This window comes from Strongylocentrotus purpuratus, unplaced genomic scaffold, assembly GCF_000002235.5.
Source record: "Strongylocentrotus purpuratus isolate Spur 01 unplaced genomic scaffold, Spur_5.0 spur5_scaffold_10, whole genome shotgun sequence".
NCBI classification, from domain to species: Eukaryota; Metazoa; Echinodermata; class Echinoidea; order Camarodonta; family Strongylocentrotidae; genus Strongylocentrotus; species Strongylocentrotus purpuratus.
The window spans coordinates 21,902,935-21,917,112 of NW_022145595.1; the positions used below are offsets into that span (position 1 = coordinate 21,902,935).

Below are 14,178 nucleotides of genomic sequence, written 5' to 3' on the forward strand. Positions count from 1 at the left end.
AAATTGTTCATCGATAAATATTTTATTGAAAGACCAAATACACTGAAAATGGGTCAGCTTTTGAACTCCAATAATGTACAAACACGTTTAAACTTAGTAAAATTCCGTTGAAAAATAATGCTTCGTTTTCATTAGTTTAAGTATGTGCAAAAACATGTTATGAGTTCAATATTAACTTTATATTTCTCTTTTTTGTCTTATATCAATTTATTAAATTGATATCAAGAATATTTTCAGTAATTCATTAATTCAGATATCAATTTACTGGTGCCAGTAAATTTCTTTTTCAATTACTTCCATTAATTTCGTCATTAATTATCGTTTTAATTTCATATTATCGTTTTGTTTTTGATTATTATTATTATTATCATCATCAATATTGTTATTATCCTTATCATCATAATTTCTCTCACTATTGTCGATAGTGTTATTTTGTATGGATTAACATTAATTCTATTTGTATTGTATATTTCACAGTGTTTAATTGACAAATTCAAACTGATTGTAAACTTCTCCAATACCCCAATGTGGGTGACATGAGAATAAATTGTCATTGTCATTGGCACAATGCCGAGTAGGTTACGGCCCTTCTGGCATAAATACGCTACATTCAAGCCTTATGCCAAAAAGGCCCTAACATGTTTTTTGCACATAGCATGTACAATTCTGAATATTTTATAACACATTTAACACATTTCATGTAAAACAAAATAACTTAACACATTTACCGAAATTGGCTTCAAACACAAAAAAACGAAAACAAACTTTTGATTATTAGAGAGGCCAAAACTTCAAACGCGATTATCTCGTAATGGCCAAAAGCAGTTAAGGCTCTTTTGGCATAAGGCCGACGAAATGCAAAAAACAACAACAGAGTAACAGAAGTTTCAAGCATTTCTTCAATGTCTGCCTCTTACTCTTGATCAGTTGAGTCCATCCTGATTCTTACGGTTAGATTCATTAAGCATGAGAAACAACATTAAAAAAGAAGGTTGAAATGAAAGATTTCCTCTCATTCAAAACTGGAGTTATCTTCAGTTCCCAGAGTCCATTGAGATAATGCTAAATTATCCTAAAGATGCACACAAAAAATAACAGAACATTCAAGCATGTCTTTAAAGTTTGCTTCTTACTGGACTGTAATAGTTACACTTTTAGTTCTGATTTGAACAGATAGCATATAATTTTTGTACTTATGCATAGCAAATTAACAACATAAATAAACAGTTTATGGAAGTCTATAGCACTCAAGATCAGTGGAGTTCATCTTGTTCCTTTCTGTTAAATCTTGATTTAGCAAAAAAAAAAAAACAGCATCAATAAGCAATTTCCAAACTTGACTGGAAAACAAACGAAGATAAATGTAAGATTTCCTCTCATTCAAGTCTCGAGTCAACTTCCAGAGTCCAAAATCCTTTAAAGATACTTTGTCCTTTTGCAGCCAACCTCACATTCTGTAGAACTTTGCAGGAATTATGAATATGTCATGTATGTCCTATCTGTGAAATTTAAACGTTAGCAGTGTCCTTATATTCAAATTATGCAAGGAAACTCGTTTACTTGCTAGACTTCACTGTCAGACACTATAGTCAGTATTGAGTGACTGACTGGCTGTTTCTTCTTCTTTGGTAATAACATACATAACATGAGCTGTAAAGGATTTGACTACGTCAATAACCCACTTCTTGTAATGGCCAAATTAAACTGATTGAATCTTTGCGCAGCATAAAACGTATAACCATGCGGTACAATGGTCTGAAAATCAAGACTATTACTTATTGGCTCTATAGCTCCTAAGTCGATTTGACAACTAATAGTCATTATTTTTCCCCTTAAAGACATTTTCAAGCCCCATTTTTTTTAAGAGGAGTTCTAAATAAGTATTATCTTTCAAATGCCATTGGAATTTTACTTTTTCATTTTTTGGCCTGCAAAAGGGACATTGTACCTTTAAGACTAAAGTTATCTTACAAATACAAAAAACAGAGTAACAAAATATTCGAGCATTTCTTTAATGTTTGCCTGTTACTAAACTGTATTAGATACACTTTTAGTTCTTAATTGAACAGATAGCATAACATTTATTTATACTTATGCATAGCAAATTAGCAACAGAAATAAACAGTTTATGGAATTCTTTAATACTTTCGATCTGTGGAACTCATCCTGTTCATTTCTGTTTAGTTTGATTTGGCATGACAAACATTGTGTTTTTATACTTTTGATAGATTTCTTCTTTTCTAAATGTTTAAGTCTAGAAGTTACCTAGATTCCTGAAAGAAGAACATCATTCAGCCGCTCACATGTCTCCACCCTGCTTGGGAACCCCTTTCTCTGACTTGAAGACATAGCTTCACACCAAACAATTTAATTATTGTAGATTTGTTATGCTCCTTTCTGAGTGTAAATGTTGCTTTTTCCAACAGGTATCTCTGACGCTTCAATTCAGCAGGTAGATCCATCACGATCCTCAACTGTGGATAAGTGAGGGGTAGATCATTCGGCGACTGATCTCCAACTTTTCTTGCTGTATTCTTCATCACCCTTTGTTGGTTAGCATTGAGGACTGCATCACGATCTATCATGGAGCTGAAGCGGATAATAATGGGGTCCGGACCTGCTTGTTGCCAGGGGCGTCTCCAAAGTGGGTGGGGGGGGGGGTGCGACACCCCCCTCCTGTCAGGATATTGTCGGTAAAATTGCGCTGCCGTCGGGAAACAAAAGAAAAGGGAAGGAAAAGCAAAAAAAGAAAAGGAAAAGGAAAGAAAGAAAGGAAAAGAAAGGAAAGAAAAGAAAAGGAGGGAAAAAGAAAAAGAGGGAGGAGAGGAAAGAAAGGAAAAGGAAGAAAGAAAGAAAAGGAAAATAGAAGAAAAAAGAGAAAAGGGAAACAAAAGAAAAGGGAAGGAAAAGCAAAAAAAGAAAAGGAAAAGGAAAGAAAGAAAGGAAAAGAAAGGAAAGAAAAGAAAAAGAGGGAAAAAGAAAAAGAGGGAGGAGAGGAAAGAAAGGAAAAGGAAGAAAGAAAGAAAAGGAAAATAGAAGAAAAAAGAGAAAAGGGAAACAAAAGAAACGGGGGATGAAAGAGAGGAGAGAGAGGGGAGGTAAGAGTCTGAGAGAGGAGGAGTGAGAGTAAAAGAGAGAGGGGGTTGTTGGGTGGAGTCGTCTCGTCGAGGGAGCAAGAAAGACACGGGTAAATATGTGCTATGTCGGGTCAGCTGTGTCGGTATTCTTGCTCGATCCTCGTGTACTATATTAATGCAGAAGTTTGAACTCGGTGAGATGTATATTGTCGCTACGAGCTGTGATTTTTTATCCGCTGTGACGACTTCGAGGGTGACTACAACTACAATACTTGTTTTTTTTCGAAGTTTCACTTTCCCATAATATCAGGTAAAGAAATCAGAGGCTTAACATTTACGGGGAAACTAAATTCAAACAAGGATTAAGAGTCAACAACGGTACGACGAATCGCTTTCCTTTCTCTATATTTTGATGAAACGCCAAAAAAGCGGGAGGGGAAAACTTTATTTAGACGAGTCGAGAACGGTACAACGAATCGTCTTCATTCTCTAATAATTCAAGAAAACGTCTAAGCTTCCGCGATTCGCGCTAAAGTGGGAAACTGAATTCAGATAAATAGGGCTTAATAGGGCTTAATAAGAGTCGAAAACGGTACAACGATTCCAATTTAAAGAAACGTCAAATAGGGCTTACTAAGAGTCGAAAACAGTAAAACGAATTGTCAGCTTTCTCTAATGATTTAAGGAAACGTCAAAGCTTCCGCGCTTCGCACGAGAGGGGGAGAACTGAATTTAGATAAGGATTAAGAGTCGAGAAAAATACTCCGAATCGTCTGCTTTTTCTCATAAGTTAATGAAACGTCAAAGCTTCCGCGCTTCGCGCGGGAGGCCTATCACCAACACCCCCTAATGAGCACTCTTTGCGCGCTCTTTAAGTGATTCGCTTGCCCACTACCGCCCCTCTCTGAAATATGCCAACAGTCAGTCATCAACTTGTGCAACTGGAAATATGCACACAGACCAGTTATCAACTGGTGCAATGAAAATATGCCAACAGTCAGTTATTAACTGGTGAAAATAGAAATATGCCAACAGTGACGGGGCTATCACCACGGAACTTAAATGGTAACTGTGAAACCATCAAGACACCCAAGAATAACTCATTGTTCACACCTAAATATCACGGATTCCCAGCTTAGATTAGTAATCAGTTTTAACCACGTGATCATCACCCAGAAAGTTGCATACAATGCATACCAATGTATTACACATGTCAATGTAACATACATGCCAATGTAATATACATACCAGCCAGTGACAATAGGACAATAGATGGATACCTGAATAGCAAACCATTACCGCTATAGGAAGAATGTCACTGCTTTGAACTTCCAAGCCACTTCACTACCAGCAGCCAAGTAGAAAGGACACTCCCTTAAATCTCAGGTGATGCACACATCTTAAGTGTATCAGAGATACAACAGTGGCGACGAGGATAATTGGATTCCACCATGAATTTTGGCCGCATTCAAGAGTCCCTTACAAAAAAACCTAATGGTAAATGAATGGTGTTTGAATGGTAGCATCAATGGTAAATGGTATTTTAATGGTGTGCCAATGGTGGATTCTGTATGGTGAATGGTGTTTCAATGGTGGTGTATGACGGTAAATGGTGTTTCAATGGTGGCGTCTGTATGGTGAATGGTGTTTCAATGGTAGAGTCTGTATGATGAATGGTGTTTTAATGGTAGAGTCTGTATGGTGAATGGTGTTTCATTGGATGCGTCTGTATGTTGAATGGTGTTTCAATGGTAGAGTCTGTATGGTGAAGGTGTTTCAATGGTCGATTATGTATGGTGAATGGTTTGTCAATGGTGGAATTGTATGGTCAATGGTATTTCAATGGTAGAGTCTGTATGGTGAATGGTGTTTCAATGGTGGCGTCTGTATGGTGAATGGTGTTTCAATGGTAGAGTCTGTACGGTGAATGGTGTTTCATTGGATGCGTCTGTATGTTGAATGGTGTTTCAATGGTAGAGTCTGTATGGTGAATGGTGTTTCAATGGTCGATTATGTATGGTGAATGGTTTGTCAATGCTGGAATTGTATGGTCAATGGTATTTCAATGGTAGAGTCTGTATGGTGAATGGTGTTTCAATGGTGGCGTCTGTATGGTGAATGGTGTTTCAATGGTAGAGTCTGTATGGTGAATGGTGTTTCAATGGTCGATTATGTATGGTGAATGGTTTGTCAATGGTGGAATTGTATGGTCAATGGTGTTTCAATGGTGGAATTATATGGTCAATGGTGTTTCAATGGTAGAGTCTGTATGGTGAATGGTGTTTCAATGGTGGAATTGTATGGTGTTTCAATGGTGGCGTCTGTATAGTGAATGGTGTTTCAATGGTAGAGTCTGTATGGTGAATGGTGTTTCAATGGTAGAGTCTATATGGTGAATGGTGTTTCAATGGTCGAGTCTGTATGGTGAATGGTGTTTCAATGGTGGAATTGTATGGTCAATGGTGTTTCAATGGTAGAGTATGTATGGTGAAAGGTGTTTCAATGGTGGAATTGTATGGTCAATGGTGTTTCAATGGTAGAGTATGTATGGTGAATGGTGTTTCAATGGTGGAATTGTATGATGAATGGTGTTTCAATGGTGGCGTCTGTATGGTGAATGGTGTTTCAATGGTGGAATTGTATTGTCAATGGTGTGTCAAAGGTGGATTCTGTATTTGTGAATGGTGGTACAATGGTAGAGTCTGTATGGTGAATGGTGTTTCAATGGTTGAAATATATGGTGAATGGTGTTTCAATGGTGGAATTGTATGGTCAATGGAGATTCAATGGAAGAGTCTGTATGGTGAATGGTGTTTCAATGGTGGAATTGTATGGTCAATGGTGTTTCAATGGTAGAGTCTGTATGGTGAATGGTGTTTCAATGGTGGAAAAGTATGGTCAATGGTGTTTTAATGGTGGAATTGTATGGTTAATGATGTTTCACTGGTAGTGACTTTGAGAAAAATTATACTTTGAACTACAATTTGCTCTGTGATTTCGCTTTATTTTTCGCGAATTTTTCTTCATGATCAACGTTTCAAAGCTGACAAACTGCAAGGAATAATAACCTAGTCCTCAGGAACAATGATGGATCTTTATTTTTTTCTTCTATTTGGAGTGACTTTGGATCTGATATGTGTCTCTTTACCGTGAGTAACTGCTGTTTTGTGCCAGTGGTCCCACTCATATGAATCTGTGATGTACATTATTATACATTTGCTTACATGAACATCTATTATTGTTAATTAAAGCAGCTTATAAGTCATTGTATTTTATTACAAAAAATTGAAATATTACAGTATTAGGGGCACACCTTTATAACTTTCATCAAGTTATTTATCTGATCGTAAAAAAATAACAACGAGAAATTTAATTCGTCATGAAGACGAATTAGGTGTCTGTTATCAAATCTAGTGAACGCTGATCTTGTTAGGAATAGCCACAGCTACAACATATCGAAATTTGGAAGAAAATCGATCAATATTTACAGAATTACAGTCCATTTTCCATAAATATGCTGACGTCATACTATGCAAATTCTTGTTTGAGTTCCAAGGCACTTATAATGATGTTACAAAATACTTAGAGGACAAATGAGACATGAAATCATATCTACAATTCATAATCTATTCAAATATGAAAAGAAAGTTGGTGGTCAATGGGCATCCTAAATAGATTTTGTATATGCATGTTTTTGCCCATATTTGCTATGCCTTACAAGAGCTCGCACGCACGGACATTTATCTTGAATGGATGCTCATTCCGTTATTAATGGTCATTAAAAGATAAACTTAGTATCAAATTGTTTAGAAAAAAATAGGGAATAACATGACAGAAAGCAAATGGCAACTGTATGTTGCGTACGGCCATGACGAACGAAAACGCGTGCGTGTGTGCGATTTTTTATAAAATGCTCAAAATAGCCTGAAACGTATGCAAAATAATTTTGAGATGATTTTGAGCATTTTACAATCACAATTGATTTTCTGTTATGAAGATATGGGCCCCGTTGCATAAAACTTTTTCTTACCATAATTGAAATTATAGTAGCTACCATAATTGGCTGGCGAATTAATGGTAAGCTACTATAATTGGCATTTTCCATTGCATAAAAAGAGTAGTAAGCTACTATAATAGCAACGTCATTGAATCGATCGAAACAAGCAGGCGCATGCGCAGATCGGCGAGCGGGATGTTTATTTTTTGTCGACCGTCTGCTACTGTTCTGAGAAACCGAAGTTCAGTGTGGTGCAATGGCGTCCCCAACTAACGTAAGTTTACGCCTTTATAATTTATCGATCCACTTTTGTAAACTGCAGTACTTCAGAAATGAAAATGAATTGTTGTTAGTCATGTTGAATTCGTAAATAGTGCGAATCTCTTCAAATTTCATCGAATATAATGACGGTTTTTGTTACGGTGTCGGTGATGAATTGTGTGGTGTGTTGATGCAGCTGTGCCGAACGGGATGGCCCCGCGAATCTCCCCCGGAGTTCTGGGGGCGATTCAACGGTATCTGTGTGTGTGTGCGTATCGTACATTGCTTGTTGTATACGTCCGCGAAGCTGGTCTGCTATTAATTAATTTAAATATCGAAATACATCATCCATGGTATTTCAAACGACTAACAATGCTCCTTACGATGCAGAGTCACAGTTCGATATATTTTCCTTGATTATTTTTCTGTTTCTAGACCTAAGTTCAGCAGTTGATTTCAAGTTGCAATTTTATTATTTTATTAATGAACCACTCACTCAGTCTCAGCTCACTGACTTAGTCCTATTGATGCAGGTACTTGGTACTTGGTAGGATTCCTCCAAAAGACGCCGTAAAGGTGTTTAAACTCGAGGTGTGTCGTCGTGTGCGGCCACCAATTTAAGCCTAAGGTGCTGGTTTAAGTGGTTTAAAGTTGGTTTTCAACTTGATGAGTCATTGACATTGAATGACAGACTAAGAAGAATGATAACCGAATTCAAGCTGACTCTGTCTGTGTTGTTAAATTGAATGAGTGATGTGGGCAAGTTGAGTTAGACCCAAAACTAAAAGCTGAATAATATGCTGCTTTACTTAGTTTAGTTTAGTTCAAGACTCGAGTGCTTTCCATAGCTTAGTTTTAACAACAGCTACAAATGAGCTAGGCCTGCTAGTGTGTGTGTTGTGTCAGTTGTGACAGACATTGGGCACTGTACATGTAGATCTTGGTCTACCCTTCTAGATTATATTGTTGCGTATATAATGTAATTGCACTTCTGTCAAAATAGAGGTTCAGGGGTTTGCGTGAACCCCCCGGCCCCCGGCCCCCCCTAACGATATTTTGTTTTGTTTTAATATTTAATAAATTTTGCTCAAGAGGAGGGGGGGGGGGTGTTAATTTTTAAAAAAATATGGTGCTCTATACCCCCCCTCCCCCCCCCCCCATGTTGAGCAACAAATTTATAAAAAAAATGATTGCTTAACAATGAACGAATGAATAACACTTGAAGGTTAATGTAACTTTGGTCTTTGCAGAAACAAACAATGAGGAGAGGAAACTACAGCGATTGCCAAATCGAGCATCTATGCAGGTTCGTTCAGGGAAAATGTGCCATCCTATTCGGCAAGGCAGGAAACTGCAGCGAACGGGTAAGACTTCTGAATTTATATGATAAAATTTTACGTGCTAATAATGGTACTTACATTCCCTCCTAAATCAATGACTTTATTTTGAGGTGAGACCCTCCCCTTCAGATTTGGGGCGTGAAGAGACCAATCACTGCAAAATATAGAAGGGGCATTTTGAAACTGAAACAAATATAACTGATGCTTTTAATTGTATTTAATATTTGTAATGTTTGTAGTATTACGGGATGATTCTTTTTCACATTTAGTAGGGTCTAAACGTATTTTTGCAAGGATTAGAACTTTAATGACATAAAATGTGCATCTGCATGAGTGCTATTGCATTCTTGTTCCTGAAACTATAATATTACCTCCAATCTTTATTTTTATTTAGGTGCAGGAGAGGAAGAAAAGGGCGTGGGAGGAGGCAGCCATCACTATGGCAGCCATAGGTTGCCCCAACCGGTCGGGCAAGGACCTGAGGTTGTTGTGGAACGACCTCAGGTCAAAGGCCAAAAAATATAGAGACAGCCGCAATAAGACGGGTGAGTCTTTTTGCTTAAAAATAAAAATTACGATGTGAAATAAAATCTGTGCCACTTTACAATTATTTTGTTGTTATCTGTCTTTGAGTTTTGCATAGAAATTTATTACACAGCTCAAACAGAATTTTTTTAAAGGCCAAGTAAATATGTGCTTTTTATTAAGCAATCTTTTCATTGCTCAGGGTAAGGTGTCTATCTTGACAACAATGCAACTCTGCAAATCTTTCATGTCAAATACATATCACACTAAAATTGCCATCATCACTGTGATGCCTACTGTAGTCTAATTAAAGGTCAGTGTAATTGTTTTGGTTTAAATTAAATACATATGTAAGAATGTATTGACAGTCATTGAATGATTCTCAATATTTTTCTTATTTAATTCTTAAAAAAAAAAAAAAAAAAAAAAAAAAAATTTTTATATATCTTTGAGAAGTTCTATAATGTGTTATCTATTTCTTCTTTTCTTGTTTTGTCTTCTCAATCTCCAGGGGGAGGAGCATTCGACTTCAATGCAAGGCATGAGATGGTGCTGAGTGCCATGACAAGACAAGTCAAGGAGGGGATCTTGCCTCAGTCCAGCGAGACTGGAGCTTCAACACTGCCGGTAAACATTGATTATTACAGGAGAGTCATAAAAACCCTCACATAAATGTAGAGGGTGTATCGGAATTTACAATTTATCAATGTAATTTTATTTTTTCTTTGAAAAGGTAATTTGATCAAATATTTCCTGTATTTGTTATATTGTTTATTTCACAATTTTACTCCATGTATAATTGTCATACATATATTTTGTTAATTAATATAAAAAGAGCAACTGCTCTGAATTTCTTGAGAATAAGCAAAACACCTAACCATGCAATTTCCATTTCAAATTTTTGACCAAAAAAAAGAAATAGTATTTACAATTTAGTTTTGGCTTTGTTTTCATTTCATCTTCACAGTTGTCTCAAAATGCAGGGGCCGTGGAGCTTCTGCAGAGCATGGGGGAGGAGGCAGGAGCGGTGGAGGAGGAGGTGGAGGGGGATGAGGTAGAGATGGTTGAGGAGAGGGAGCCCAGAAGGGGGAAGATGAAGACAAAATTTGGTGGAAAAAAAACAGTGAAAAAGTCTAACGGGGTGTCGTACGAAGAGTATCAAGAGCGTCTCCTGCAAGTTGAGCAGGAGAAGCTTGAAGTGATGAAAAAAAATCATGAGTTGTTGAAAAGTAATCATGATTTGATGAAAAGTATGCTGACAGTGATGTCAGAATACTTTTCATCAAATCATGATTGTGCAAAATGATTTTTTTTTTTTTCATTTTTAGAAAATTTACCGTTATTTGATTTGATTCCATTGACTTCAAACATATCAAGATTCTCCTGCTCAATATTTGGTAAGACGCTTTTGTTATTCTTCAAACTATGTACAATTTCACCTCCCCCTTTCCATTCTCTCTCTCCTAAACCATCTCCATCTCTTTCTCTTCTTCCAAACATTATTGGTGCCTTTATTGATGCCTCATGATCAATGTCTTCCCAATTTCACTTTGTAAATCGCTCAACTTTCATCCGTGTAATATATGTAGGGTAAGAAAAATACTCCCCAAAGAAACTTGTAGCCATGCTATTCGATCGCTTGTGCTTAGTAGGTTAGGTTACTCAAACTCCCTATTTATTAATGTGAATAAAACAAATATTGAGAGGTTGCAGGGCATCCAACATCATACCGCCATGATTGTTTTGAAAGCAAGGAAGCAGGATAGGGCAACTCATTTATTGGAGCATTTACATTGGTTGCATATTGAGAAGAGAATTCGTACAAGGTTTCTTTGATTGTTTATAAGTGCATACACAAATTTCCCTTCTGAATTCAAAGGCTATTTTCAGGAATTTCCTCTTCTACCATATAGCAGATAAGCTGATGTGACAGAGGACCACTCAGCAAAAAATGTATTTTAGATTTTGACCAGAAGGTAATTTGTACATTTTGCAGACAAAATCTAATTTTGTCATGTGCGGCATGAATCACAATTATGTCAGATTATTCCTGTCTGTTTAAAGTTGATAGTGACCTAGAATCCAAATGAAACAAAGAATATTGGTAATTTTTAAGACTTTATTGTCAGATTCCGTTGAGTGCATGATTCAATTCTTTTTCAAAGTTAACAATACATGTGAAGAGTACATTTGAATATGTGCACATCGTAATTCCACCTCTTGCAATAACCAAACTGAAAATGAATCAGTCTTTACTTGGCACAAAACATACCACTGTGCAGTACAAGTATCTGAAATATTAGAACCTAAGTAGAAACACTTCCACAAAGACAATTCCAAGTTCCGATATTTTTAAGAGGAACTTTTAGATGGTTTTATCATTTGATTACTCTCAGATTTACACATGTTTATATTTTCAGCCTTTAAATGTCTACTCCACCTTTAAGGGAAGATGGTAAATTGCACTGTTTTGCAAATTCCATAGATCAGTTAGGTACAAGTCAATCTTTAACCTGACAGAACCTTGTTTCTTAACCAACTAAAATTAGTTAGGAGGTCAGAAAACTATGATCACTGTATTTTGTTGTTATAAAATACAGCATTAAAGCTATGCATTCACATTTAAATATACTGTATAGTGCTTGCAAACAAGTTATGACATTTATGAAAAGTAATTATTGATGAGTTCTGCTCGAAGAGCAATGCCAGTCAGTTGGTTCTGATCTGCGGGGTGGTGTGGCACTTCATCCGGTTCCACTTCGATGGCTTGTTCCGGTTCTTTAAGGTCTTTGGCGATGTTAAAGAGCACGGCACAGGCAATTATGATGTCGCATGCTCTTGGTGCAGACATCTGGATCCCTTGTCCCATCAGGCACCTGAATTTGTTTTTCAATTGCCCATTCAATTGTTCTATGGTGACACGTGTTCTGCAGTGTGCCCTGTATACATAGTAGTCAGAAATATTATAATGAATAAATAATCCAACACTGTAGTAATCAATTTTTGCAAGCCATCGTACATGCTACATCTCTCAGGATCTTAATTAACCCAACTTACCCTTTAAGAAAAAGCATTTGTAAATATCGATATAATATATGCTATTATCTTGCCAAGACCTTTTCTTCCTTTATTACATCATTAACAAAGACTCAAACTACAATTGTATTCATTTTGTACCAATATAGTTATATACTATTATAAGATCTAAATATTTATTTATCTTTTTTAATTTATACATTATTTATATTCAAATGAACATAATTTATAAATGTATATAAAGTATATGGTATTATGATCTATGTGCAAATTTTGAGATGTACTTTGTACAAGTATAGTTGGTATTATGTTATTAAACTGATACATTCCATCACTTTTAATCATTGAAGGGCTCTCTGATTATTTGTAACACTTTAAAGATTTGAGTAAACGTGATGGATTGAGTACTTACCTGTTGTAATTTCTTTCAGCATTGCCTTGTGGGTCCCGTAGTGGGGTGATTAGCCAAGGCTGGAGGGGGTAGCCGGAATCTCCAACCAAGATGCCAGGTAGCTCTCCGTCTGCGAAACGCTCTCCAATGCGACTGTTCTGTGTATTGAATTATGAAGAAATGTATCATTATTATTATCTTTGCAAAATGTGATTAACAAAACAAAACAAATACAGTTTGGGCTTCTCTCAGTCCATAGCAAACAAATTGAGAAAGATGTCAGACATTACATAGTACTTTAATATATTTCTTTAATATCAATGTGACATTAATTTGTTTAAATTAAAAATTAAAATTATTAATATAGACTAAATGGATTATTGATGATGATAATGATGATGGTGATAATGATTTCAATGATGAGTAGGATGATAATCATGATATTGGCAGTGATGATAATAGTGATCAGAGATGCTGATAAAACCGTCACATACCCTCAATACTCGGCTGTCGTGAGTGCTCCCAGGCCATCTTGCACACACGTTTGTAATCTTGTACCTCGCATTACAAATAAGCTGGACGTTTATGGAGTGCTTGCCCTTCCGATTCGTATAGATGTACTCGTCGTCGAGGGGAGCCCCATGCAGTTCAACGTGAGTCCCGTCGACGGCCCCGACAACGTTGGGCATTTCAGCGAGGTTAAAAAAATCGACCTGTGCCGTTCTGACTTCTTCCATGGTTTCCGGGAACTTGATCACCTGTTGGTAAAGAGTAAATATGTGTTAAATTGTTGTCATATATGTCACACTTTTGGCAATGTTCAAATTCATAGACTGTAAATAGCGTTAATATTCAACAACAAAAAAAGTGAATGATTTTTCATCTAATTTGATATACCATGGATGTTTTATTGTATAGTACTATTTCTCATCATAGTCGATTCACTATAACGAATTGTTATGATAAGGGAATTTTTTCAGGGGGAGCTAGTCAAGTGTTTCATGTTCAATTATTGATATAATTCATGAATAAGACATTATATAAACAGCACTGATTTGATGAAATTAGAAAAAACTCCCACTATGATGCCATATCACGTGTTTTAATCCAAGATAACTTTTTAATTATGTATCCTTTATCATATTTAATGGCCCATTTTTTATTACAAATCAGCCGTTTCATTTCTTTAATTTTGCTTTATCAATTAAAAAAAAAACATCTGGATTTGTTCTTAAAAAGATGGATTTTTTAGGTAGTAAGGAGTATGAAAGTGTTTATATTCATCATTTGGTAAACGTCTCGAAACAACTGGTATAGACACGATCATATGAAAAAAAATATGCACGATCAAGAAAACAAATTGACAACACCATAGCTACAGCCGTCTTTCATTTTCACAACAAAATTTTGAGTGTCTAACTTTAGATAATTCTCGCTACACGTTTAATTCGATGCAGGGCGCAGGATCGGAAGATGTAAAGAGAGCTAAGCCTCTAGATCTACCTGCGATCAGCAGAGGTGAACAATTTTACAAAAAACCGTTCGTGTATA

General features: G+C 36.2%; 2 protein-coding genes across 2 annotated transcripts; one reads left to right on the forward strand and one right to left on the reverse strand.

The window, feature by feature from the left end:
- Window positions 1-8,594: 8,594 nt before the first annotated feature.
- LOC105438531 lies at window positions 8,595-11,055 on the forward strand. The gene is made up of 4 exons (XM_030979166.1): window positions 8,595-8,699; window positions 9,070-9,220; window positions 9,712-9,827; window positions 10,168-11,055. Exons 1-4 carry the CDS (start codon window positions 8,595-8,597, stop codon window positions 10,504-10,506), a joined length of 711 nt encoding a protein of 236 aa, XP_030835026.1. The 3' UTR covers window positions 10,507-11,055.
- A 246-nt stretch (window positions 11,056-11,301) lies between these two features.
- On the reverse strand, window positions 11,302-13,581 carry LOC115921728 (putative nuclease HARBI1). Its single transcript, XM_030979770.1, has 3 exons — window positions 13,122-13,581; window positions 12,649-12,785; window positions 11,302-12,139 (listed from the first exon to the last, which is right to left on the reverse strand). Exons 1-3 carry the CDS (start codon window positions 13,362-13,364, stop codon window positions 11,863-11,865), a joined length of 657 nt encoding a protein of 218 aa, XP_030835630.1. The 5' UTR covers window positions 13,365-13,581; the 3' UTR covers window positions 11,302-11,862.
- Window positions 13,582-14,178: the final 597 nt, after the last annotated feature.

Coding starts and splice junctions, on each gene's coding strand:
- LOC105438531 (XM_030979166.1), top strand. CDS start 8,595: ATGAGGAGAGGAAACTACAGCGATTGCCAAATCGAGCATCTATGCAGG. Junction 9,221..9,711: donor AGACAGCCGCAATAAGACGG/GTGAGTCTTTTT, acceptor CTCAATCTCCAG/GGGGAGGAGCATTCGACTTC. Junction 9,828..10,167: donor CTGGAGCTTCAACACTGCCG/GTAAACATTGAT, acceptor TCATCTTCACAG/TTGTCTCAAAATGCAGGGGC.
- LOC115921728 (XM_030979770.1), bottom strand. CDS start 13,364: ATGGAAGAAGTCAGAACGGCACAGGTCGATTTTTTTAACCTCGCTGAA. Junction 12,786..13,121: donor ACGACAGCCGAGTATTGAGG/GTATGTGACGGT, acceptor TTCAATACACAG/AACAGTCGCATTGGAGAGCG. Junction 12,140..12,648: donor GCTGAAAGAAATTACAACAG/GTAAGTACTCAA, acceptor CTATGTATACAG/GGCACACTGCAGAACACGTG.